General features: G+C 56.9%; 1 protein-coding gene across 4 annotated transcripts in view; it reads left to right on the forward strand.

Annotated features, from left to right (window-relative positions):
• PTK2B (protein tyrosine kinase 2 beta) overlaps nucleotides 1–24,491 on the forward strand; it is a 41,458-nt gene extending 16,967 nt beyond the window's left edge. For 2 of the 4 annotated variants that reach the window (XM_066180153.1, XM_066180154.1), the window contains exons 3-24: nucleotides 5,314–5,492; nucleotides 5,604–5,691; nucleotides 6,259–6,338; nucleotides 8,191–8,253; nucleotides 10,029–10,083; nucleotides 11,266–11,406; nucleotides 13,056–13,130; nucleotides 13,281–13,382; nucleotides 13,676–13,793; nucleotides 14,707–14,746; nucleotides 14,851–14,897; nucleotides 15,339–15,392; nucleotides 16,179–16,276; nucleotides 16,380–16,464; nucleotides 17,391–17,491; nucleotides 17,578–17,693; nucleotides 19,040–19,140; nucleotides 19,233–19,322; nucleotides 21,522–21,726; nucleotides 22,406–22,514; nucleotides 22,612–22,677; nucleotides 23,905–24,486. In XM_066180153.1, coding sequence (XP_066036250.1) covers nucleotides 5,314–5,492; nucleotides 5,604–5,691; nucleotides 6,259–6,338; nucleotides 8,191–8,253; nucleotides 10,029–10,083; nucleotides 11,266–11,406; nucleotides 13,056–13,130; nucleotides 13,281–13,382; nucleotides 13,676–13,793; nucleotides 14,707–14,746; nucleotides 14,851–14,897; nucleotides 15,339–15,392; nucleotides 16,179–16,276; nucleotides 16,380–16,464; nucleotides 17,391–17,491; nucleotides 17,578–17,693; nucleotides 19,040–19,140; nucleotides 19,233–19,322; nucleotides 21,522–21,726; nucleotides 22,406–22,514; nucleotides 22,612–22,677; nucleotides 23,905–24,192 — 2,301 coding nt within the window. In that variant the 3' untranslated portion in view covers nucleotides 24,193–24,486. Of the gene's footprint in view, nucleotides 1–5,313; nucleotides 5,493–5,603; nucleotides 5,692–6,258; nucleotides 6,339–8,190; nucleotides 8,254–10,028; nucleotides 10,084–11,265; nucleotides 11,407–13,055; nucleotides 13,131–13,280; nucleotides 13,383–13,675; nucleotides 13,794–14,706; nucleotides 14,747–14,850; nucleotides 14,898–15,338; nucleotides 15,393–16,178; nucleotides 16,277–16,379; nucleotides 16,465–17,390; nucleotides 17,492–17,577; nucleotides 17,694–19,039; nucleotides 19,141–19,232; nucleotides 19,323–21,521; nucleotides 21,727–22,405; nucleotides 22,515–22,611; nucleotides 22,678–23,904 lie in introns of all 4 variants that reach the window. The other 2 variants (XM_066180150.1, XM_066180152.1) reach the window with 2 other exon arrangements.
• Nucleotides 24,492–25,151: the final 660 nt, after the last annotated feature.

The following is a 25,151-nucleotide window of genomic DNA, read 5'->3' on the forward strand; positions in this document are numbered from 1 at the left end:
TTTGGCCCACCCGGGGATTGGGAATAATGGGAATGGTTCGGCCAAGTTGGGGATTGGGAATAATGGGAATGGTTCGGCAAAACTGGGGACTGGGAATGCCGGGAGTGGTTCGGCCAAACTGGGGATCGGGAATGGTTTTTCCAAGTTGGGGACTGGGAATGCCGGGAATGGTTTGGCCAAACTGGGGACTGGGAATGGTTTTTCCAAGTTGGGGATTGGGAATAATGGGAATGGTTTGGCCAAACTGGGGATTGGGAATGCCGGGATAGGTTCGGCCAAGTTGAAGAGTGGGAAGACTGGGAATGGTTTTTCCAAGTTGGGGATCGGGGTGGGATTGGGAATACTGGGAATAGTTTGGTCAATCTGGGGATTGGGAATACCGGGAATGGTTTGGCCAAACTGGGGATTGGGAATGCCGGGAATGGTTCAGCCAAGTTGGGGATTGGGAATTCCAGGAAAGGTTTGGCCAGTCTGAGGATCAGGATGGGATTGGGAATACCGGGAATGGTTTGGCTGAACTGGGGATTGGGAATACCGGGAATGGTTTGGCTGAACTGGGGATTGGGGTGGGAATGCCAGGAATGGTTCAGCCAAATTAGGGATTGGGATGAGATTGGGAATACCGGGAACGGTTCAGCCAACCTTGGATCCAGGAGAGCTGGGATTTGGGAAAGGGCTGGAGGGCCGGGAGGCAGGGAATGGAATTCCCGCTGGGAAAGGGGAGCCTGGCGTGGGATCCTGGTAAGAAATTCCCAGAGAATCCCTGGCAGCGCCCGAGGAAATCTTGGATCACCCTGGGAGGTGTCGGGAGTGGACCGGGACGGGATTTCCTTCCCCCCCACCCTGCCCGTCCCGCGCCTCCACGATCCCGAGTGTCACCGATCCCTTTTCCCAGGAGGGGATCCCAGGTCCATCCCCTTTTCCCAGGGAGTGATTCCCGGTGAATTCCCTTTTCCCGGGAGGTGATTTCCAGTCCATCCCCTTTTCCCAGGGGGTGATCCTTGGTCCATTCCTTTTTCCCAGGAGTTGATCCCTGGTCCATCCCCTTTTTTCCAGGATGTAATTCCCGGTGAACCCCCTTTTCCCGGGATGTAATTCCCGGTGAATTCCCCTTTTTCCAGGGTGTAATTCCCGGTGAATCCCTTTTTTCCCAGGAGGTAATTCCCAGTGAATCCCCTTTTTTCCAGGAGGTAATTCCCGGTGAATCCCCTTTTCCCAGGATGTAATTCCCGATGAATCCCCCTTTTCCCAGGAGGTAATTCCCGGTGAACCCCCTTTTCCCGGGATGTAATTCCCGGTGAATTCCCATTTTTTTCCGGGATGTAATTCCCGGTGAATTCCCCCTTTTCCCAGGAGGTAATTCCCGGTGAATTCCCCCTTTTCCCAGGATGTAATTCCCGGTGAGCCCCTTTTTTCCAGGGTGTAATTCCCGGTGAATTCCCTTTTTCCCAGGAGGTAATTCCCGGTGAACCCCCTTTTCCCGGGAGGTAATTCCCGGTGAACCCCCTTTTCCCGGGAGGTAATTCCCGGTGAATTCCCATTTTTTCCAGGAGGTAATTCCCGGTGAATTCCCTTTTCCCGGGATGTAATTCCCGGTGAATCCCCTTTTCCCGGGATGTAATTCCCGGTGAATTCCCCTTTTTTCCCGGGATGTAATTCCCGGTGAATCCCCTTTTTCCCAGGAGGTAATTCCCGGTGAATCCCCTTTTCCCCAGGATGTAATTCCCGGTGAATTCCCCTTTTCCCGGGATGTAATTCCCGGTGAATTCCCATTTTTTCCAGGGTGTAATTCCCGGTGAATCCCCTTTTCCCCAGGATGTAATTCCCGGTGAATTCCCCTTTTCCCGGGATGTAATTCCCGGTGAATTCCCCTTTTCCCAGGAGGTAATTCCCGGTGAATTCCCCTTTTTTCCCGGGATGTAATTCCCGGTGAATTCCCATTTTTTCCCGGGATGTAATTCCCGGTGAATTCCCCTTTTCCCGGAATGTAATTCCCGGTGAATCCCCTTTTCCCCAGGATGTAATTCCCGGTGAATTCCCCTTTTCCCGGGATGTAATTCCCGGTGAATTCCCATTTTTTCCAGGGTGTAATTCCCGGTGAATTCCCTTTTCCCCAGGAGGTAATTCCCGGTGAATTCCCCTTTTCCCGGGATGTAATTCCCGGTGAATCCCCTTTTTCCCAGGATGTAATTCCCGGTGAATTCCCTTTTCCCCAGGATGTAATTCCCGGTGAATCCCCTTTTTCCCAGGAGGTAATTCCCGGTGAATTCCCCTTTTCCCGGGATGTAATTCCCGGTGAACCCCCTTTTCCAGGATGTAATTCCCGGTGAATCCCCTTTTTTCCAGGATGTAATTCCCGGTGAATCCCCTTTTTTCCCAGGATGTAATTCCCGGTGAATTCCCTTTTTCCCAGGAGGTAATTCCCGGTGAATTCCCTTTTTTCCCGGGATGTAATTCCCGGTGAATTCCCCTTTTCCAGGATGTAATTCCCGGTGAATCCCATTTTTTCCAGGATGTAATTCCCGGTGAATTCCCCTTTTTCCGGGATGTAATTCCCGGTGAATCCCCTTTTTCCCAGGAGGTAATTCCCGGTGAATTCCCCTTTTCCCGGGATGTAATTCCCGGTGAATTCCCCTTTTCCCGGGATGTAATTGCCGGTGAATCCCCTTTTCCCGGGATATAATTCCCGGTGAATCCCATTTTTTCCAGGATGTAATTCCCGGTGAATTCCCTTTTTCCCAGGAGGTAATTCCCGGTGAATTCCCCTTTTCCCGGGATGTAATTCCCGGTGAATCCCCTTTTTCCCAGGAGGTAATTCCCGGTGAATTCCCCTTTCCCGGGATGTAATTCCCGGTGAATCCCCTTTTCCCGGGATGTAATTCCCGGTGAATCCCCTTTTTCCCAGGAGGTAATTCCCGGTGAATCCCCTTTTCCCGGGATGTAATTCCCGGTGAATCCCCTTTTCCCAGGATGTAATTCCCGGTGAATCCCCTTTTTTCCGGGATGTAATTCCCGGTGAATCCCCTTTTTCCAGGATGTAATTCCCGGTGAATCCCCTTTTTTCCCGGGATGTAATTCCCGGTGAATCCCCTTTTTTCCGGGATGTAATTCCCGGTGAATTCCCCTTTTCCCAGGATGTAATTCCCGGTGAATCCCCTTTTCCCGGGATGTAATTCCCGGTGAATTCCTCTTTTTCCCAGGAGGTAATTCCCGGTGAATTCCCCTTTTCCCGGGATGTAATTCCCGGTGAATTCCCCTTTTCCCAGGATGTAATTCCCGGTGAATCCCCTTTTCCCGGGATGTAATTCCCGGTGAATTCCTCTTTTTCCCAGGATGTAATTCCCGGTGAATCCCCTTTTTCCCAGGATGTAATTCCCGGTGAATTCCCTTTTCCCCAGGATGTAATTCCCGGTGAATTCCCCTTTTCCCGGGATGTAATTCCCGGTGAATTCCCCCTTTCCCGGGATGTAATTCCCGGTGAATCCCCTTTTTCCCGGGATGTAATTCCCGGTGAATTCCCATTTTTCCCGGGATGTAATTCCCGGTGAATCCCCCTTTTCCCGGGATGTAATTCCCGGTGAATCCCCTTTTTTCCCGGGATGTAATTCCCGGTGAATCCCCTTTTTCCCGGGATGTAATTCCCGGTGAATTCCCTTTTCCCGGGATGTAATTCCCGGTGAACCCCCTTTTCCCGGGATGTAATTCCCGGTGAATCCCCTTTTCCCGGGATGTAATTCCCGGTGAATCCCCTTTTCCCGGGATGTAATTCCCGGTGAATTCCCTTTTTCCCAGGAGGTAATTCCTGGTGAATTCCCCTTTTTTCCCAGGAGGTAATTCCCGATGAATCCCCTTTTTCCCGGGATGTAATTCCCGGTGAATCCCCTTTTTCCCGGGATGTAATTCCCGGTGAATCCCCTTTTCCCGGGATGTAATTCCCGGTGAACCCCCTTTTCCCGGGATGTAATTCCCGGTGAATCCCCTTTTTCCCGGGATGTAATTCCCGGTGAATCCCCTTTTCTCCCGGGATGTAATTCCCGGTGAATCCCCTTTTCCCGGGATGTAATTCCCGGTGAATCCCCTTTTCCCAGGAGGTAATTCCCGGTGAATTCCCCTTTTTCCCAGGAGGTAATTCCCGGTGAATCCCCTTTTTTCCCGGGATGTAATTCCCGGTGAATCCCCTTTTCCCGGGATGTAATTCCCGGTGAATTCCCCTTTTTCCCAGGAGGTAATTCCCGGTGAATCCCCTTTTTTCCCGGGATGTAATTCCCGGTGAATTCCCCTTTTCCCGGGATGTAATTCCCGATGAATTCCCCTTTTTCCAGGATGTAATTCCCGGTGAATCCCCTTTTCCCAGGAGGTAATTCCCGGTGAATCCCCTTTTCCCGGGATGTAATTCCCGGTGAATCCCCTTTTCCCGGGATGTAATTCCCGGTGAATTCCCCTTTTCCCGGGATGTAATTCCCGGTGAATCCCCTTTTTCCCGGGATGTAATTCCCGGTGAATTCCCCTTTTCCCGGGATGTAATTCCCGGTGAATCCCCTTTTTCCCAGGAGGTAATTCCCGGTGAATTCCCCTTTTTTCCAGGATGTAATTCCCGGTGAATTCCCCTTTTTTCCCGGGATGTAATTCCCGGTGAATCCCCCTTTTCCCGGGATGTAATTCCCGGTGAATCCCCTTTTTCCCGGGATGTAATTCCCGGTGAATCCCCCTTTCCCGGGATGTAATTCCCGGTGAATTCCCCTTTTTCCCAGGAGGTAATTCCCGGTGAACCCCCTTTTCCCGGGATGTAATTCCCGGTGAATTCCCCTTTTTCCCGGGATGTAATTCCCGGTGAATCCCCTTTTCCCGGGATGTAATTCCCGGTGAATCCCCTTTTCTCCCGGGATGTAATTCCCGATGAACCCCCCTTTCCCGGGATGTAATTCCCGGTGAATCCCCTTTTTTCCCGGGATGTAATTCCCGGTGAATCCCCTTTTTTCCCAGGAGGTAATTCCCGGTGAATCCCCTTTTCCCGGGATGTAATTCCCGGTGAATCCCCCTTTTCCCAGGAGGTAATTCCCGGTGAATCCCCTTTTTCCCGGGATGTAATTCCCGGTGAATCCCCTTTTTCCCGGGATGTAATTCCCGGTGAATCCGCTTTTCCCCAGGATGTAATTCCCGGTGAATCCCCTTTTCCCAGGATGTAATTCCTGGTGAATTCCCCTTTTTTCCCGGGATGTAATTCCCGGTGAACCCCCTTTTCCCGGGATGTAATTCCCGGTGAATTCCCATTTGTTCCAGGATGTAATTCCCGGTGAATCCCCTTTTTCCCAGGAGGTGATCCGCTCCATCCTGCAGAGCGGCCGCATCGGGCCGGACATCCGGCTGGCCGAGTGCTACGGCCTGCGCCTCAAGCACGTCAAATCCGACGAGATCCACTGGCTCCACCCGCACCTGACCGTCGGGGAAGTCCAGGAGAAATACGAGTGCCTGCACCTGGAGGCCGAGTGGAGGTGGCGGCCTTGTCCCCTCTCTGTCCCCTCCCCCGGCCCCGAGATTCCCGGGATTTCTGGCGCCCCCTCACGCAGCGGCTCCCGGGTTTTTTGTCCCCGTGCCCACCGCAGGTACGACCTGCAGATCCGGTACCTGCCCGAGGATTTCCTGGAGCGCTTCAAGGAGGACAGGACCACGCTGCTCTACTTCTACCAGCAGGTCGGCGTCCCCTCCCGCCTCCCCGGGAAACGCTCCCGGGAAACGCTCCCGGGAAACGCTCCCGGACATTCCCGGGGGTTTGTCACCCTGCGGCGTGGTGGCGGCGGCGCTGCCCCGCTGTTCCCCTCGGTGTCCCCTCGGTGTCCCCTCGGTGTCCCTGGGTGTCCTGCTGTCCCCGGGTGTCCCCTGGGTGTCCCCACTGTCCCCTGGGTGTCCCGGTGTCCCTGGGTGTCCTGCTGTCCCCGGGTGTCCCCTGGGTGTCCCCGCTGTCCCCTGGGTGTCCCGGTGTCCCTGGGTGTCCCGCTGTCCCCGGGTGTCCCCTGGGTGTCCCCGCTGTCCCCTGGGTGTCCCCGCTGTCCCCTGGGTGTCCCGGTGTCCCGGTGTCCCTGGGTGTCCCCTGGGTGTCCCTGCTGTCCCCCGGGTGTCCCTGTGTGTCCCGCTGTCCCCGGGTGTCCCCTGGGTGTCCCTGCTGTCCCCTGGGTGTCCCCGGGTGTCCCCGCTGTCCCCGGGTGTCCCTGTGTGTCCCGCTGTCCCCGGGTGTCCCCAGGTGACGCGCTGTCCCCGCAGCTCCGCAGTGAGTACATGCAGAACTACGCCAGCAAGGTCAGCGAGGGCATGGCCCTGCAGCTCGGCTGCCTCGAGCTCCGGTACGGCACGCTGTCCCCTCTGTCCCCTCTGTCACCTCTGTCCCCTCTGTCCCCTCTGTCCCCTCTGTCCCCTCTGTCACCTCTGTCCCCTCTGACCCCTTGTCCCCTGTGTCCCCTCTGTCCCCTTGTCCCTGTGTCCCTCTGAGCCCTGCAGCTCGGCTGCCTCGAGCTCCGGGATGGCCTGGTGGCACCTGTGTCCCTTGTGTCCTTGTCCTCAAGTGTCCCCCCGTCCCCACGTCCCCTTGTCCCTTGTGTTCCTGTGTCCCCTAGCCCTGTGTCCCCATGTGTCCCCTGTGTCCCCTTCTCCTCTTGTGTCCCTCTGTCCCTGTGAACCCGTGTCCCTCTGTCCTTGTGTCCCTGTGTCCCCTTGTCCTCATGTGTCCCTGTGTCCCCGTGTCCCCTGCCCCTTGTCCCCGTGTGTCCTTGTGTTCCCTTGTCCCCAGTGTCCCTGTGTCCCCTGGCCCTGTGTCCCCCTTTCCTTGTATGGCTGTGTCTCTCTGTCCCAGTCACTCCATGTCCCCTTGTCCCCGGTGTCCCCGTGTCCCCTTGTCCCCGGTGTCCCCGTGACCCTGTGTCCCTGTCACCCCATGTCCCCCTGTCCCTGTGTGTCCCTGTGTCCCTCTGTCCCTGTCACCCCGTGTCCCCTGGTCCCCGTGTGTCCCCATGTCCCCTTGTCCCCGGTGTCCCTGTGTCCCTCTGTCCCAGTCACTCCATGTCCCCTTGTCCCCGGTGTCCCTGTGACCCTGTGTCCCTGTCACCCCGTGTCCCCTTGTCCCTGTGTGTCCCCTTGTCCCCGGTGTCCCCGTGACCCCCTGTCCCTGTCACTCCGTGTCCCCTTGTCCCCAGTGTCCCTGTGTCCCTCTGTCCCTGTCACCCCGTGTCCCCATGTCCCCGGTGTCCCCGTGTCCCTCTGTCCCTGTCACCCCGTGTCCCCATGTCCCCGGTGTCCCCGTGTCCCCCTGTCCCTGTCACCCCGTGTCCCCATGTCCCCGGTGTCCCCGTGTCCCCCTGTCCCTGTCACCCCGTGTCCCATGTCCCCGGTGTCCCCGTGTCCCCCTGTCCCTGTCACCCCGTGTCCCCTTGTCCCCGGTGTCCCCGTGTCCCTCTGTCCCTGTCACCCCGTGTCCCATGTCCCCGGTGTCCCTGTGTGCCCTGGCCCTGTGTCCTTTTTGTCCCTCTGTGTCCCCGTGTCCCCACGTGCCCCCCGGCTCTGTGTCCCCTTGTCCCTGTGTGTCCCCGTGTCCCCTGTGTCCCTCTGTCACTGTGTCTCTCCTGTTCCCTCTGCTGCCATGGGAGGGCTGCGGAGCGGGAACGGGATTGGGAATGGGATGGAATGGGAATGGAATGGAATGGGATGGAATGGGAATGGGAATGGGAATGGGATTGGGAATGGGAATGGGAGTGGGAGTGGGAATGGGAACAGGAAGGGAAGAGAAGTTCCAGCTCTTTTGGAGGTGGCAGGGGGACATGGGGGGACATGGGGGGACATGGGGGGACATGGGGACATGGGGGGACATGGGGACATGGGGACATGGGGGGACATGGAGGGACATGGGGGGACATGGGGGGACATGGGGACATGGGGACATGGGGACATGGGGACATGGAGGGACATGGGGGGACATGGGGGACATGGGGGGACATGGGGGACATGGGGACATGGGGGGACATGGGGACATGGGGACATGGGGACATGGGGACATGGGGGGACATGGGGACATGGGGACATGGGGACATGGGGGGATATGGGGGGACATGGGGGGACATGGGGACTTGGGGACACGGGTCACACGGAGGGCCGTGGGTGACACGGGTGGCGTGTCACCGGCCGGTGTCCCCTGATGTCCCTCAGGAGGTTCTACAAGGACATGCCCCACAACGCGCTGGACAAGAAATCCAACTTCGAGTTCCTGGAGTGAGTCCGGAGCCTGTCCCGGCCGTCCCAAGGGCCTTCCTCATCTTCATCATCCTCCTCATCTTCATCATCCTCCTCACCTTCATCATCCTCCTCATCTTCATCATCCTCCTCATCTTCATCAACCTCCTTGTCCTCTTCATCATCCTTCTCATCTTCATCAACCTCCTCATCTTCATCATCCTCCTCATCTTCATCATCCTCCTCATCTTCATCAACCTCCTTGTCCTCTTCATCATCCTTCTCATCTTCATCAACCTCCTCGTCCTCTTCATCATCCTCCTCATCTTCATCATCCTCCTCGTCCTCCTCATCTTCATCATCCTCCTCATCCTCCTCATCCTCCTCATCCTCCTCATCCTCCTCATCCTCCTCATCATCCTCATCTTCATCATCCTCCTCATCTTCATCATCCTCCTCATCATCATCTTCATCATCCTCATCTTCATCATCCTCCTCATCTCCACCATCCTCTAGTGGTTCCTCATCCTCTGCAGCTCCATCATCCTCCTCATCCTCCTCATCCTCCTATAGTTCCCCATCTTCATCATCCTCCTGTGGCTCCTCCTCCTCCTCCTCCCGCAGCTGCTTCTTCTTCCACAGCTCCTCATCCTCCTCATCCTCCTGCAGCTCTTCATCCTCATCCTCTTCAGCCCCTCGTCCTCCTCCTCCTCTTCCCACATCTCCACATCCTCCCACACCTTCTCCTCCTCCAGCTGCTCTCACCCTCCTCATCCTCCTCATCCTCAGCTCCTCATCCTCCTCATCCTCAGCTCCTCATCCTCATCCTCCTTGTCCTCATCCTCCTCATCCTCAACTCCTCATCCTCATCCTCCTCATCCTCCTCATCCTCAGCTCCTCATCCTCCTCGTCCTCAACTCCTCATCCTCCTCATCCTCATCCTCAGCTCCTCATCCTCAACTCCTCATCTTCAGCTCCTCATCCTCCTCATCCTCATCCTCCTCATCCTCCTCATCCTCCTCATCCTCCTCATCCTCCTCATCCTCCTCATCCTCCTCATCCTCCTCATCCTCCTCATCCTCCTCATCCTCCTCATCCTCCTCATCCTCATCCTCCTCATCCTCAACTCCTCATCCTCATCCTCCTCATCCTCATCCTCAGCTCCTCATCCTCAACTCCTCATCTTCAGCTCCTCATCCTCCTCATCCTCATCCTCCTCATCCTCCTCATCCTCCTCATCCTCATCCTCAGCTCCTCATCCTCCTCATCCTCCTCATCCTCATCCTCAGCTCCTCATCCTCCTCATCCTCCTCATCCTCCTCATCCTCAGCTCCTCATCCTCCTCATCCTCCTCATCCTCATCCTCAGCTCCTCATCCTCCTCATCCTCAACTCCTCATCCTCCTCATCCTCAGCTCCTCATCCTCAGCTCCTCATCATCCTCATCCTCAGCTCCTCATCCTCCTCATCCTCAGCTCCTCATCCTCCTCATCCTCCTCATCATCCTCATCCTCAGCTCCTCATCCTCCTCATCCTCAGCTCCTCATCCTCCTCATCCTCAACTCCTCATCCTCAGCTCCTCATCCTCCTCATCCTCAGCTCCTCATCCTCCTCATCCTCAACTCCTCATCCTCAGCTCCTCATCCTCCTCACGTTCCCTCATCTCCACCTCCTCCTCCGTGGAGAGGGAGATGGGAATCATCTGCCCCGTTCCCCCACCCTGGATCCCCCCTCACCCAGCTCCCGATGGAACCCTCCCCTCCCGCCTGGGACGGGGAATTCCCACCGACATTCCCGGGATTCTCTGCTCCGCAGGAAGGAGGTGGGGCTGGACCTCTTCTTCCCCAGCCAGATGCAGGAGAACCTGAAGGTGAGGGACGCGCGGCTGTGACACGGGTGTGACACGGGTGTGACACCTGGGGGCACAGCCCTGTCTGTGTGTCCGGCTGTGTCCATGTGTCCAGGTGTGTCCGTGTGTGTCCATGTGTCCAGGTGTGTCCGTGTCTGTCCGTGTGTGTCCGTGCGTCCATGTCCCTGTGTCCGTGCGTCCCTGTGCGTGTCTGTGTGTCCATGTGTCCTTGTGTGTCCATTTGTGTCCATATGTGTCCATGTCCGTGTGTCCATGTCCGTGTGTCCTTGTGTGTCCCTGTGTGTCCATGTCTGTCCGTGTGTGTCCATGTTTCCCTGTGTGTCCCTGTGTCCATGTGTCCATGTCTGTCCGTCTGTCCGTGTGTGTCCGTGTTTCCCTGTGTGTCCCTGTGTCCATGTCCCTGTGTCCCTGTGTCCAGGTGCATCCATGGCTGTCTGTGTGTGTCCATGTCCCTGTGTCCGTGCGTCCCTGTGTGTGTCCGTGTGTCCGTGTCTGTGTGTCCGTGTGTCCATCTCCATGTGTGTCCATGTCCGTGTGTCCAAGTGTGTCCGTGTGTCCATGTGTGTCCGTGTGTCCATGTCCCTGTGTCCTGGTGCATCCATGGGTGTCCATGTCCGTGTGTCCAAGTGTGTCCGTGTGTCCAAGTGTGTCCGTGTGTCCATGTCCCTGTGTCCTGGTGCATCCATGGGTGTCCATGTCTGTGTGTCCAAGTGTGTCCGTGTGTCCATGTCTCTGTGTCCTGGTGCATCCATGGGTGTCCGTGTGTGTCCGTGTGTCCATGTCCCTGTGTCTGTGCATCCCTGTGTGTGTCCGTGTGTCCATGTGTCCTTGTGTGTCCGTGTGTCCATGTCCCTGTGTGTCCGTGTGTGTCCATGTCCATGTGTCCAGGTGCATCCACGGGTGTCCGTGTGTCCATGTCCCTGTGTCCCTGTGTGTCCATGTGCATCCCCACATTCCTGTGTCCCTATCCCCATCCCCGCTCCCATGTCCAAATGTCCACCTCCATCCCGGTGTTCCCGGATCCAACCCCGCCCCCATCCCGGTGTTCCCGTATCCAACACCGTGTCCATCCCGGTGTTCCCGGATCCAACCCCGCCCCCATCCCGGTGTTCCCGTATCCAACACCGCGTCCATCCCGGTGTTCCCGGATCCGACTCCGCGTCCCCGCGGGTGTCCCGGCAGCCGCGGCAGCTGCGGAAGATGATCCAGCAGACGTTCCAGCAGTACGCGCTGCTGCGGGAAGAGGAGTGCGTCCTGAAATTCCTGCACACCCTGGCCGCCTTCGCCCCCATCGACCAGGAGAGCTTCCGCTGCCAGCTCGTCGTGCGTCACCGGGATCCGGGATCCGGGATCCGGGATCTGGGACATGGGTTATGGGATGTGGGATCCGGGATCCGGGATGTGGGATACGGGACATGGGTTATGGGATGTGGGATGTGGGTTCCGGGATCCAGGATCCGGGATGTGGGATCCGGGACATGGGTTATGGGATGTGGGATGTGGGATCCGGGATCCGGGATGTGGGATACGGGACATGGGTTATGGGATGTGGGATCTGGGATCCGGGATCCGCGACATGGGTTATGGGATGTGGGTTCCGGGATCCGGGATGTGGGATACGGGACATGGGTTATGGGATGTGGGATGTGGGTTCCGGGATCCGGGATGTGGGATACGGGACATGGGTTATGGGATGTGGGATGTGGGTTCCGGGATCCGGGATGTGGGATACCGGACATGGGTTATGGGATGTGGGATGTGGGTTCCGGGATCCGGGATGTGGGATACGGGACATGGGTTATGGGATGTGGGATGTGGGTTCCGGGATCCGGGATGTGGGATACGGGACATGGGTTATGGGATGTGGGATGTGGGATCCGGGATCCGGGATCCAGGATGTGGGATATGGGACATGGGTTATGGGATGTGGGATGTGGGTTCCGGGATCCGGGATGTGGGATACGGGACATGGGTTATGGGATGTGGGATGTGGGATCCGGGATCCGCGATGTGGGATATGGGACATGGGTTATGGGATGTGGGATGTGGGTTCCGGGATCTGGGATGTGGGATACGGGACTTGGGAAACGCGGTACAGGATATGGAATGCGGGATATAGGATGTGGGATGCAGGGTGTGGCATACGGGGTGTGGGATGTGGGATACGGCATACGTGATCCGGCATCTGGGATGCGGGATATGGGATTTGGGATCATGGCTATGGGATACATGATTCGGGATCTGGGATACAGGATATGGAATGTGGGATACAAGATACGGGGTTTGGGGTATGGGATAGAGGGTGCGGGATACAGGATTCGGGATATGGGATATGGGATATGGCATGAGGGATATGGGATATAGGATTCGGGATATGGAATTCGGGATATGGGATGTGGGATTCGGGATATGGGATATGGGATATGGCATGAGGGATATGGGATATAGGATTCGGGATATGGAATTCGGGATATGGGATGTGGGATTCGGGATATGGGATATGGGATATGGCATGAGGGATATGGGATATAGGATTCGGGATATGGAATTCGGGATATGGGATGTGGGATTCGGGATATGGGATACGGGATATGGCATGAGGGATATGGGATATAGGATTTGGGATATGGAATTCGGGATACAGGATATGGGATTCGGGATACGGGATATGGGATATGAGATGTGGCATACAGCATATGGGCTGTGGGATATGGGATACGGGTTATGGGATTCAGGATACAGGATACAGGTTACAGGATCTGGGATACAGCGTCTGGAATGCAGGATTTGGGGTCTGGGATATGGGACCCAGGATACGGGATTTGGGATTCGGGATATGGGATATCGAACCTGGGATAGGGGATGAGGTGGGGTGGAGTTCGGTGGGGATGGGACGAGGACAGGGCCGGGATTTTACGGGCCTTTGGGATGCGCCCTCATCCCGAGTTCCCTCCGGCTCCCGCCCCGCGCAGCAAGGATGGAACATCACGGTGGATCTGGTCATCGGCCCCCAGGGCATCCGGCAGCTCACCACCAAGGACGCCAAGGTGGGAATTCCGGGCCGGGAACCGCCAAGGTGGGAATTCCGGGCCGGGAACCGCCAAGGTGGGAATTCCGGGCCGGGAGCCGGGAGCTCCCACTGATCAGACTGAACCACGGATCGAATCTCCGACACATTCCCCCCCCCGTTCCCACAGCCCACCTGCCTGGCGGAATTCCGGGATATCAAATCCATCCGGTGCTCCGGAGCGGAGGACGGCCAGGCTCTGCTGCAGCTGGGGCTCAGCGGGACCCCCCCGGTGAGGAGCTGCCAGAGAATTCCTGGGAATGCCGAGTGGGATGCTGGGCGGGATCCCATGGAAGCTTCCATCACCTCCAGCCCACGTTCCCCTAAAGCTCGGGAACGTTCCCACCTTTTCCCGGGAATGCTTTGGTGCCGCGTGTGTCGTCCTGGGTGAACTGGGATACTGGGAAGGAGAGTTACGGAAAACTGGGATGGCTGGCGGAGCAGGGAGAAGGAGGGATCCCCCATCCCGCTTCCCCGCTGCCCTGCTCCGGGCTCATCCATGCCCCCCATCCCGGAATTCCCAAGTCCCTGGCCATCAAGACGTCGTCGCTGGCCGAGGCGGAAAACATGGCCGACCTCATCGACGGCTACTGCCGGCTGCAGGGGGGCTCCGAGAATTCCCTCATCGTATTCCCGAGGAAAGGTGGGAATGCCGGAGCCCTGGGAGGGGGCAATGGGATGGGATGACGGGATGGTGGAGATGGGAATTGGGATGGGGTGGGGCGGGAATGGAGATGGGATTGGAAGGAGGGATAGGATGGGAATTGGGATGGGAGAATGGGATGGAGATGGGATGGGATAATGGGATGGGTTGGGATAGTGGGATGGAGATGGGGTGGGATTGGATGGGATGGGAATTGGAATGGGAGAGGATGGGATGGGATGATGGGCTGGGATGAGATAATGGGATGGAGATGGGGTGGGATGGGATGGGATGGGATGATGGGATGATGGGATGGAATGCAGTTGGAATGGACATGGGAATAGGGATGGTGTTGGAATGGGCGGATGAGGATGGGATTGGGATGGGATATTGGGATGGGATAATGGGATGGGACTGGGATGGAGATGGGATGGGAATGGAGATGGGGATGGAGACGGGAACGGGGATGGGATGGAATGCAGTTGGAAATGGACGGGGGGATACGGATGGTGTTGGAGTTGGTTGATGGGATGAGATTGGGATGGGGATGGGATAATGGGATGGAGATGGGATGGGATTGGATGGAGGGATGGGAATTGGGATGGGATGGGATGGAGTGAGAATCGGAATGGGGTAGGATGGGATGGGGTAATGGGATGGAGATGGGATGGGATTGGATGGAGGGACGGGAATTGGGATGGGATGGGAACGGGCTTGGGATGGGGATGGGATAATGGGATGGAAATGGAGATGGGAATAGACGTGGGATGGAATGCAGTTGGAATGGACGTGGGAATACGGATGGTGTTGGGATGGGTGGACGGGATGAGGATGGGACTGGGATGAGATAGGAATGGGGATGGGATTGGGATCCATGGGAATGGCACGGGACCTTTCCCTGTCCTCTCCGCAGATCGGGAGAAGAGGATCAGCCTCCCACAAATCCCGGCCCCGTGAGTGATCCCGGCCCTTTTCCCGGCATTCCCTGCCCCGCTGGGGGGTTGGGATCCCGCTCCCGATCCCCCATCCCGCTCCCTGACCCTCTTCCCGCCCTCAGGAATCTCGGGGAGAGGCTTTCCACGCTTTCCCACAGCGTCAGCGGGGGTGAGTTTGGCCTCTTCCCTTCCCCCACCACCCCGGGGGTGCAGGCCGAGATTTTTATGGAATTCGGGGATGGAAAAGGGAAGGGAGACCCTTCCTGGAGTCCCCAATTCCCAGTGAAGCCCCTGGATCCCGAAATTCCTTCCCGGAGAGGAGTCGGGATGGGGCTGGATCCAACCAATCCCAGGCTGGGAGAGCTGGGAATGTGCCGCTGGATCAGGGAAGGATCCAGGGAATCCTCGGAGCCTTTTCCAGAGGGATTTGGGACACATTCCATGCGGGATTTGGGAAGGCTGGACGGCCCCCCCCCAGCTCTTTTCCAGAGGGTTGGGATGCATCCAAGCATCCCGGGGGAGTACCAGAGCCTCTGGAGATGCTGGAAGAGCTCCCACGCCCACCATGGGAGCTTCCTGATCCCATCCCTGCATCCCGTTTCTTCCCCAGATTCCGAAATCTACGCTGAAATCCTGGACGAATCGTCAAGGCCACGATCCGGAAGTAGGTGCCTCCCTTTGGGAATTCTCCATCCGACGTGTCCCAGCTCCTCTCGGCCGTCCCAAATTCCCGTCCCGTCCTCGCCAAAGCTCTGGGAAGGTCCTGGAGGAGCTGGGATGAGCCCTGGGGCGGGATCCATGGATCCTTGGGATGATGGAGAGGGCAGGATCCATGGATCCACGTGGATGGAGAGGGCAGGATCCATGGATCCTCATGGATGATGGAGAGGGCAGGATCCATGGATCCTCATGGATGGAGAGGGCAGGATCCATGGATCCTCGTGGATGGAGAGGGCAGGATCCATGGATCCTTGGGATGATGGAGAGGGCAGGACCCATGGATCCATGTGGAAATGATGGAAAGGACAGGATCCACGCAGGATCCCATGGTTTTGTGGGATCCCCATGGATGGAGAGGGCAGGATCCATGGATCCTCATGGATGGAGAGGGCAGGATCCATGGATCCTCATGGATGGAGAGGGCAGGATCCATGGATCCTCATGGATGGAGAGGGCAGGATCCATGGATCCTCATGGATGGAGAGGGCAGGATCCATGGATCCTCATGGATGGAGAGGGCAGGATCCATGGATCCCCATGGATGGAGAGGGCAGGATCCATGGATCCTCATGGAGACAGGTCAGAATCCCTGGATCCACGTGGGAATGATGGAAAGGACGGGATCCACGGATCCTCATGGATCGAGAGGGTCGGCTCCCAGGGCCACCTCCCGATTCTCCCGGCGGGATCCCGCCGGGATAACTCCGTCCCCTCCCCCTTTCCCGTCCAGTCCAGCACTTCGGGATCTCCCGCGACGCCGTCACGCTGGGCCGGATCCTGGGAGAAGGATTTTTCGGAGAGGTCTACGAGGGGATCTACACCACCCCGGTGAGATTCCCGCCCTCATCGCCCCAAAATCCGGGATCCCGGCGGGATTTGGGATTGTCCCATTCCCGATTTTTTTTTTTCCCCACCCCCGTTCTCCGGGCAGAAAGGGGAGCGGATCAATGTGGCCGTCAAGACCTGCAAGAAGGATTGCAGCCCGGAAAACCGGGAGAAATTCCTCAGCGAAGCCGGTATCCCGGGGGTCCCGGGGGGTTTTTTGGGGATCCTGAGAGACCTGCCGGGGATTTTTGGGATCCTGAGGGTCCTGCCGGGGTTTTTTGGGATCCTGAGGGTCCTGCCGGGGTTTTTTTTTGGGATCCTGCTGTTCCTGCTGGGGATTTTTGGGATCCCAGGGGTCCTGCTGGGGATTTTTGGGATCCCAGGGGTCCTGCTGAGGTTTTTTGGGATCCTGAGGGTGCTGCTGGAATTGGGGATCTGCCATTCCAGGGTGGGAATTTTTGGGATTCCCAGAATTGGGAATCTGCCATTCCAAGGTGGGAATCTGTGGGATTCCCAGAATTGGGGACCCACCATTCCAAGGTGGGAATTTTTGGGATTCTCGGAATTGGGGACCCACCATTCCAAGGTGGGAATTTTTGGGATTCCCGGAATTGGAGACCCACCATTCCAAGGTGGGAATTTTTGGGATTCCCGGAATTGGGAATCCGCCATTCCAATGTGGGAATTTTTGGGATTCCTGGAATTGGGGACCCACCATTCCAAGGCGGGAATTTTTGGGATTCTCAGAATTGGGGACCCGCCATTCCAAGGTGGGAAATTTTGGGATTCCCGGAATTGGGGACCCACCATTCCAAGGTGGGAATTTTTGGGATTCCCGGAATTGGGGACCCACCATTCCAAGGTGGGAATTTTTGGGATTCCCAGAATTGGGAATCCGCCATTCCAATGCGGGAATTTTTGGGATTCCCAGAGTTGGGGATCTGCCATTCCAAGGTGGGGATTTTTGGGATTCCCAGAATTGGGGACCCGCCATTCCAAGGTGGGAATTTTTGGGATTCCCAGAGTTGGGGATCTGCCATTCCAAGGTGGGAATTTTTGGGATTCCCGGAATTGGAGACCCGCCATCCCAAGGTGGGAATTCCTGGTCTCCCCGCAGTGCTGATGAAGAAGCTGGACCACCCGCACATCGTGAAGCTCATCGGCATCGCCGAGGACGAGCCCACCTGGATCATCATGGAGCTCTACCCCTACGGAGAGGTGCGACGCCCTTCCCGACCCCATTCCCGAGGGCGTCCCCGGCCGGAATTCCGGGCGCTGATCCCGCCGGGAACGTTTGGTTTCAGCTGGGGCAGTACCTGGAGCAGAACCGGGCGGGGCTGGCCGCGCCCACCCTGGTGCTGTACGCGCTGCAGGTCTGCAAGGCCATGGCCTACCTGGAGGCCGTCAGCTGCGTCCACAGGTCCGGGAACGCCGGGATTCGGGCTGGCGTCGGGAATTCCGGGGTGGTGGGAGAGGGGGGGGGCCGTGGAGGGGTGGGATGGTGGGGGCTGGGAGTGGGCACAGGGACGGGGCGTGTGGGATGCTCGGGGGCCGCCTTGGCCGGGGGAGGGCTCTCCTCTTCTCTTTGCGTCCCATCCCCGTCCCAATCCCATCCCACCCTCATCCCATCCCATTCCCATCCCATCTCCATCCCATCCCACCTCCATCCCATTCCCATTCCATCTCCATCCCAATCCCATCCCATCTCCATCCCAATCCCATCCCATCTCCATCCCATCCCACCTCCATCCCATCCCATCCCACCTCCATCCCATTCCATCTCCATCCCAATCCCATCCCATCTCCATCCCATTCCCATCCCATCTCCATCCCATTCCCATCCCATCTCCATCCCATCCCACCTCCATCCCATTCCCATCCCATCTCCATCCCAATCCCATCCCATCTCCATCCCATTCCCATCCCATCTCCATCCCTTTTCCATCCCTTGTCATCCCATCTTCATCCCATTCCATCTCCATCCCATCCCAACCATCCCCATCCCATTATCCCATCCCAACCATCCCCATCCATCCCCATCCCATCATCCCATCCCATTTCATCCCAATCCATCCCATCATCCTCTGCCATCTCCATCCCAATCCATCTCATCCCATCCCATTATCCCATCCCATTGACCCCATTATCCCACTGACCCCATTATCCCATTCATCCCATTATCCCATTATCCCATTCATCCCATTATCCCATTATCCCATTCATCCCATTATCCCATTGACCCCATTATCCCATTCATCCCATTATCCCATTCATCCCATTATCCCATTCATCCCATTGACCCCATTATCCCATTCATCCCATTATCCCATTCATCCCATTATCCCATTATCCCATTATCCCATTCATCCCATTATCCCATTATCCCATTCATCCCATTATCCCATTATCCCATTATCCCATTATCCCATTCATCCCATTACCCCATTCACCCCATTATCCCATCATCCCATCATCCCATCTTACCCTCATCCTATCCCACTCCCATCTGCATCCCAATCCATCCCATTGATCCCCATCCATCCCATCCCGTCTCCATTCCCATCCCGTTATCCCGTTATCCCATTGATCCCGTTATCCCATCTCACCCCATTATCCCATTCCCATCCAATCCCATTATCCCATTATCCCATTATCCCATCGTTCCGTTATCCCATTACCCCCACTGATCCCGTTGATCCCACAATCCCGTTGATCCCGTTGATCCCACAACCCCGTAATCCCGGGATTTCGGCGTCCCCCGAGCAGGGACATCGCCGTCAGGAACATCCTGGTGGCCTCCCCGGAATGCGTCAAGCTCGGCGACTTCGGCCTCTCCCGCTACATCGAGGACGAGGAATACTACAAAGGTAGGAGGATCCCCCCGGGACGGATCCATCCCACGGATCCCCCTGGACCCCTGGGGATTTTGGGATCGGGATCATTCCCGGGTCGTTCCCAGCCTCCGTCACCCGCCTGCCCATCAAGTGGATGTCGCCGGAATCCATCAACTTCCGGCGCTTCACCACGGCCAGCGACGTCTGGATGTTCGGTGCGTGCCGGGATTCCCGGGATTCGCCCCATTCCCGTGGCGTGGAGCGGGATTCCCGGGATTTCCCCGCTCCCTGTGGCGTGGGGTGGGATCGCAGGATTGATCCGCTCCCCGTGGTGTGGGATCCTGGGATCTACCTGCTTCCCAAGAATTGAGCCGCTTCCCAAGGACAAATCCCGCTCCGGAATGCCGGATCATCCCAACTTTTTTCCCCCCGGGAGAAGCCATCCTAGGGAAGGGTTTCCATTCTCCCGGGGTTAGGCGCTTCCTCCCCCGCATCCCGGGATTTCAGGGAAGCTTTGGGATGAGCTGAACTCTCCCCATCCCTAAAACCCCCGCCTCCAACCCCTCTGGAACCAGGAATTCCAGCGGCACAACCAGATCCCTCCCAGAAAAAAAACTGGGAAAGGGGCGGATTCCCGGGAATTCCCCCACAAAAAAAACCCGGGAAAGGGGCGGATTACCGAGAATTCCCCCACAAAAAAAAACCCGGGAAAGGGGCGGTTTCCCGGGAATTTCTCCCAAAAACCCGGGAAAGGGGCGGATTCCCAGGAATTTCTCCCAAAAACCCGGGAAAGGGGCGGATTCCCAGGAATTCCCCACAAAAAACCCGGGAAAGTGGCGGATTCCTGAGAATTCCCCCAAAAAACCTGGGAAAGGGGCGGATTCCCAGGAATTCCCCACAAAAAACCCGGGAAAGTGGCAGATTCCTGAGAATTTTTCCCAAAAACCTGGGAAAGCAGCAGATTCCCAGGAATTCCCCCCGAAAAAACCAGGAAAGGGGCGGATTCCCAGGAATTCCCCTAAAAAACCTGGGAAAGGGGCGGATTCCCAGGAATTTTTCCCAAAAACCCGGGAAAGGGGCAGATTCCCAGGAATTCCCCACAAAAAACCCGGGAGAGGAGCGGATTCCCGAGAATTCCCCCAAAAACCCCGGGAAAGGGGCAGATTCCCAGGAATTTCTCCCAAAAACCCGGGAAAGCGGCGGATTCCCAGGAATTCCCCCCAAAACCAGGAAAGGGTGGATTCCCAAGAATTCCCCCCCCCAAAAAACAGGAAAGGGGCGGATTCCTGAGAATTCCCCCCAAAAAACCTGGGAAAGGGGCGGATTCCCAGGAATTTTTTTCCAAAAACCCAGGAAAGGGGCGGATTCCCAGGAATTTCTCCCAAAAGCAGGAAAGGGGCGGATTCCCGGGAGTTCCCCACAAAAAACCCGGGAAAGGGGCGGATTCCCTGGAATTTCTCCCAAAAACCCGGGAAGGGCGGATTCCCTGGAATTTCTCCCAAAAACCCGGGAAAGGGGCGGATTCCTGGGAATTTCTCCCAAAAACCCAGGAAAGGGGCGGATTCCCGGGAATTTTTCCCAAAAACCCGGGAAAGCGGCGGATACCCGGGAATTCCCCCCAAAAATCAGGAAAGGGCAGATTCCCAAGAATTCCCCCCTCAAAAAAACAGGAAAGGGGCGGATTCCCGGGAGTTCCCCACAAAAAACCCGGGAAAGGGGCGGATTCCCGGGAATTTCTCCCAAAAACCCAGGAAAGGGGCGGATTCCTGGGAATTTTCCCCAAAAACCCGGGAAAGCGGCGGATACCCGGGAAAGCGGCGGATACCCGGGAATTCCCCCCCAAAAACAGGAAAGGGGCGGATTCCCGGGAGTTCCCCACAAAAAACCCGGGAGAGGAGCAGATTCCCGAGAATTCCCCCAAAAACCCCGGGAAAGGGGCGGATTTCCAGGAATTCCCCCCCAAAAAACAGGAAAGGGGCGGATTCCGGAGAATTCCCCCCAAAAAACCTGGGAAAGCGGCGGATTCCCTGGAATTTTTTTCCAAAAAGCCGGGAAAGGGGCGGATTCCCAGGAATTTCTCCCAAAAGCAGGAAAGGGGCGGATTCCTGGGAGTTCCCCACAAAAAACCCGGGAAAGGGGCGGATTCCTGGGAATTTCTCCCAAAAAACCCAGGAAAGGGGCGGATTCCCGGGAATTTCTCCCAAAAACCCCAGGAAAGGGGCGGATTCCCAGGAATTTCTCCCAAAAACCCGGGAAAGCGGCGGATACCTGGGAATTCCCCCCAAAAACCCCAGGAAAGGGGCGGAATTCCCGGGAATTCCCCCCCCCCCAAACCCCCGGGAAAGCGGCGGCATCCCCGGCAATTCCCGCGGTTGTAGTTTTTCCCCGTTTCCCCCTCTCCCCGCTCTCCACAGCCGTGTGCATGTGGGAGATCCTGAGCCTGGGGAAGCAGCCGTTCTTCTGGCTGGAAAACAAGGACGTGATCGGAGTCCTGGAGAAGGGCGATCGGCTGCCCAAGCCCGACCTGTGCCCGCCCGTCCTCTACACGCTCATGACGCGCTGCTGGGACTACGACCCCGCCGAGAGGCCCAAATTCCAGGAGCTCGTCTGCAGCCTCAGGTGGGCGCCGGGAATTCCGGAGGACGCGCGCGCGTCCGCTGGGGACGCTGGGAGAACGCGCGGCACCGAGGGGGTTTTATGGAAAAGTTCGGGGGTCGGAGGAGCATCGGGGAGCCTCTCGGGGAGACTTTCTCGGGGAAGAGAAACGCTCCCATTCCAAAAGGGTCTCCGAGGCTGGGAATTCTGGAAGGTCCGCGGTGGGATGGAGAGGTGGGAATGCGGGGGGGGGGGGAAATCTGGGAAGAGCTTTGGGTCGGGAGTTTTTATGGAAAATCGGGGTTGGAGGAGCATCGGAGAGCCTTTGGAGAGCCTTTCCCGGGAAGCAAGGGATTCCCAATCCAAAGGGTCTCCGAGGCTCTTCCAAGCCCAAATTCCAGGAGCTGCTCTGCAGCCTGAGGTGAGCCGGGAATTCTGGAGGATCCACGGAGTAGTGGGAATGCGGGAATGCTGGGGGGAAATCTGGGAAAAGCTTCGGCTCTTTACGGAAAATTCTGGAGCCCCTTTGGAAGGGGATGGGATGGGAACTCCCAGGGAGCTCTGCTCCCGCGTTTCACCGGGATCAGCCGTGGGAATCCCGCCGTCCTCCCGCCCCAAACCCTCCTCGATCCCCGGGGAAAATCCCGGAATCCCAACGCCGGGAATTCCCGGGAACGGTCACCCGCGCGTCCCTTCCCTGCAGCGACATTTACCTGATGGAGAAGGAGCTGGCCAAGGAGCAGGAGAGGAACAACCGGCACCGCCCTCCCAAAATCCTGGAGCCTGCGGCGTTCCAGGAGCCGCCGCCGAAGGTCGGGATGGGGCAGAGCCCCTTTTCCCCTGGCAGCTGGGAATTCCCGGATTTGGGATCCGGAGGGAATTCCCGTCTTTTTTTTTTCCCCTCCGCAGCCCAGCAGGCCCATGTACAAGCCGCCATCCCAGAATAACCTCCTGGCTCCCAAGCTGCAATTCCAGGTGAGAATCCCGCGGGGAATTTTTGGGGATGGGATGCGCTTCCTTCTCCGGGTTCCGTCCGTCAGGGAAATCCCGGAGTCGCTGGGGTTGGAAAAGTTCTTGGAGGCCTTGGAGTCCAGCCATTCCCAGCGCCCCGTGTCCCACCAAATCCACGTGGATTTGGATCCGTCCAGGAGCGGCGATTCACCCAGGGCTGGGTGGATTTTCCATGAAGACATCCCAATATTCCCGAGATCCCGGCAGCCTGCCCCGGGGGCGCGGCTGGAGGCCGTTCCCTCATCCCAGCCCTCGGTCCCTGGGAGCAGATCCCCATCCCAACCTGCCGGGGAATTCCAGAGGGAATTTCCCTCCTTTTCCCCAGGCTGAGCCCTCCCAGCTCCCTCAGATTTTCTGGGATGAGCCTCCAAAGCTCTTTGGAGGCCGGAAGGAGCCAAATATTCCAGACCATTCCCGATTTTTATTGGGATGAGCCTCCAAAACTCTTTGGAGGCCGGAGGGAGCCGGATATTCCAAGCCATTCCCAATGGAATGAGCCAAATATTCCAAACCATTCCTGTTTTCTCTGGATGAGCCTCCAAAGCTCTTTGGAGGCCAGAAGAAACCTCCACCCCAAGCCATTCCTGATTTATTGGGATGAGGCTCCTAAACTCTCTGGAGGCCGGAAGGAGCCGAACATTCCAAGCCATTCCCAATGGAAGGAGCCAAATATCCCGAGCCATTCCCGATTTATTGGGATGCAATTCCAAAACTCTCTGGAGGCCGGAAAGAGCCAGATATCCCGAGCCGTTCCTGGTTTTTCAGGATGAGCCTCCAAAGCTCTTTGGAGGCCAAAGGGAGCCAAATATTCCAAACCATTCCCGGTTTTTATTGGGATGATCCTCCAAAGCTCTTCAGAGGCCGGAAGGAGCCGGATATTCCAAGCCATTCCCAGTGGAAGGAGCCAAATATCCCGAGCCATTCCCGATTTATCGGGATGAGTCTTCAAAGCTCTTTGGAGGCCGCAGGGAGGCAGATATTCCAAACCATTCCCGATTTTTCTTGGCATGAGCCCCCAAAGCTCTTCGGAGGCCGGAAGGAGCCTCCATCCCGAGCCCCGTTTTTCCGGGATGCAATTCCCGCTCTTCCCGCTCTCCCGCTCCGTCCTTGTGCCCGCGCTCATCCCCTTCCCTTTCCCTTCGGCCCGGGCTTCTCCCGCCGCCGCTCCCGCCGCCGTTCCCGAATTCCCAGGTTCCGGAGGGGCTCTGCGCCAGCTCTCCCACCCTCGCCAGCCCGGCCGAGTACCAGAGCCCGGCCGCTTCCCGGCGCACTCCTCCTCCCAGCCGCCACCACCACGGCACCGGCAGCGCCTTCAAGCGCCACAGCATGAGGGTAAGCCCGGAATTGCCGACGGAATTCCCGCCGGGAAATGGGAAAAATTCCCGATCCTCCCGAGAAAAAAAAAAAAAGAAAAGAAAAAAAATCCGCTTCCCGCTTCCCGCTTCCCGCTTCCCGCTGCTGCTTCTGCCTCAGTGTTGATCCCGTTCCCGAATCCCGTTCCCGAATCCCGTTCCCGAATCCCATTCCCGAATCCCGTTCCCGAATCCCGTTCCCGAATCCCGTTCCCGAATCCCGTTCCCGACGCGAGGATCGATCTTTGGGATGTCTCCGCGCTTGGTGGTTTTTGGTTTTTTTTCCCCCTCCCGACCCCCGTCGTCCCGGATTTTTTAGGGATGTTCCCCAAAAACAAGCGTGGAACGGGCACGTGGCTGCTGCTCCCTCGGGAATTTCGGGGCTGGCCGGAATTCCAGAGACAGGGGGATTGTTCCGGCTCGGATTAAATCCCAAGATTTCTGCTGGGAGTTGGGATGCTCCGTGCTGGTGTGCCGGGAATGAGCCGCTTCCCACTGGAAATCCAGTTTCCCTCTTTTTTTCCCTTTTTTTCCCTCTTTTCCCCCCTCTTTTTCCCCTCTTTTATTCCCTCTTCTTTCCCTCTTTTTTCCCCCTTTTTCCCTCTTTTTTCCCTTTTTCCTCTCTTTTTCCCTCTTTTCCCCTCTTTTTCCCATTTTTCCCCTCTTCTTTCCCTCTTTTTCCCTCCTTTTCCCTCTTCTTTCCCTCTTTTTTCCCCTCTTCTTTCCCCTCTTCTTTCCCTCTTTTTTCCCTCTTTTTTCCCCTCTTTTTTTCCCTCTTTTTTCCCCTCTTTTTTCCCCTCTTCTTTCCCTCTTTTCCCCTCTTCTTTCCCTCTTTTTCCCTCTTCTTTCCCTTTTTTCCTCTCTTTTTTCCCCTTTTCCCCCTCTTTTCCCCTCTTTTTCCCTCTTTTTTCCCTCTCTTTCTCGTCTTTTCCCCTCTTTCCCCCCTCTTTTTTTCCCTTTTTTCCCTCTTTTTTCCCTATTTCTTCCCTCTTTTTCTCACCTTTTCCCCCCCATTTTTCCCCATTTCCCCCCTATTTTCCCCCTTTCGTTCCTCTTTTTCCCACTTTTTCCATCTTTTCCCCTTTT

The sequence above is a fragment of the Chamaea fasciata genome, unplaced genomic scaffold, assembly GCF_029207755.1.
Source record: "Chamaea fasciata isolate MVZ Bird 193981 ecotype frontalis unplaced genomic scaffold, bChaFas1.0.hap1 SCAF_3, whole genome shotgun sequence".
Taxonomy (NCBI): domain Eukaryota; kingdom Metazoa; phylum Chordata; class Aves; order Passeriformes; family Sylviidae; genus Chamaea; species Chamaea fasciata.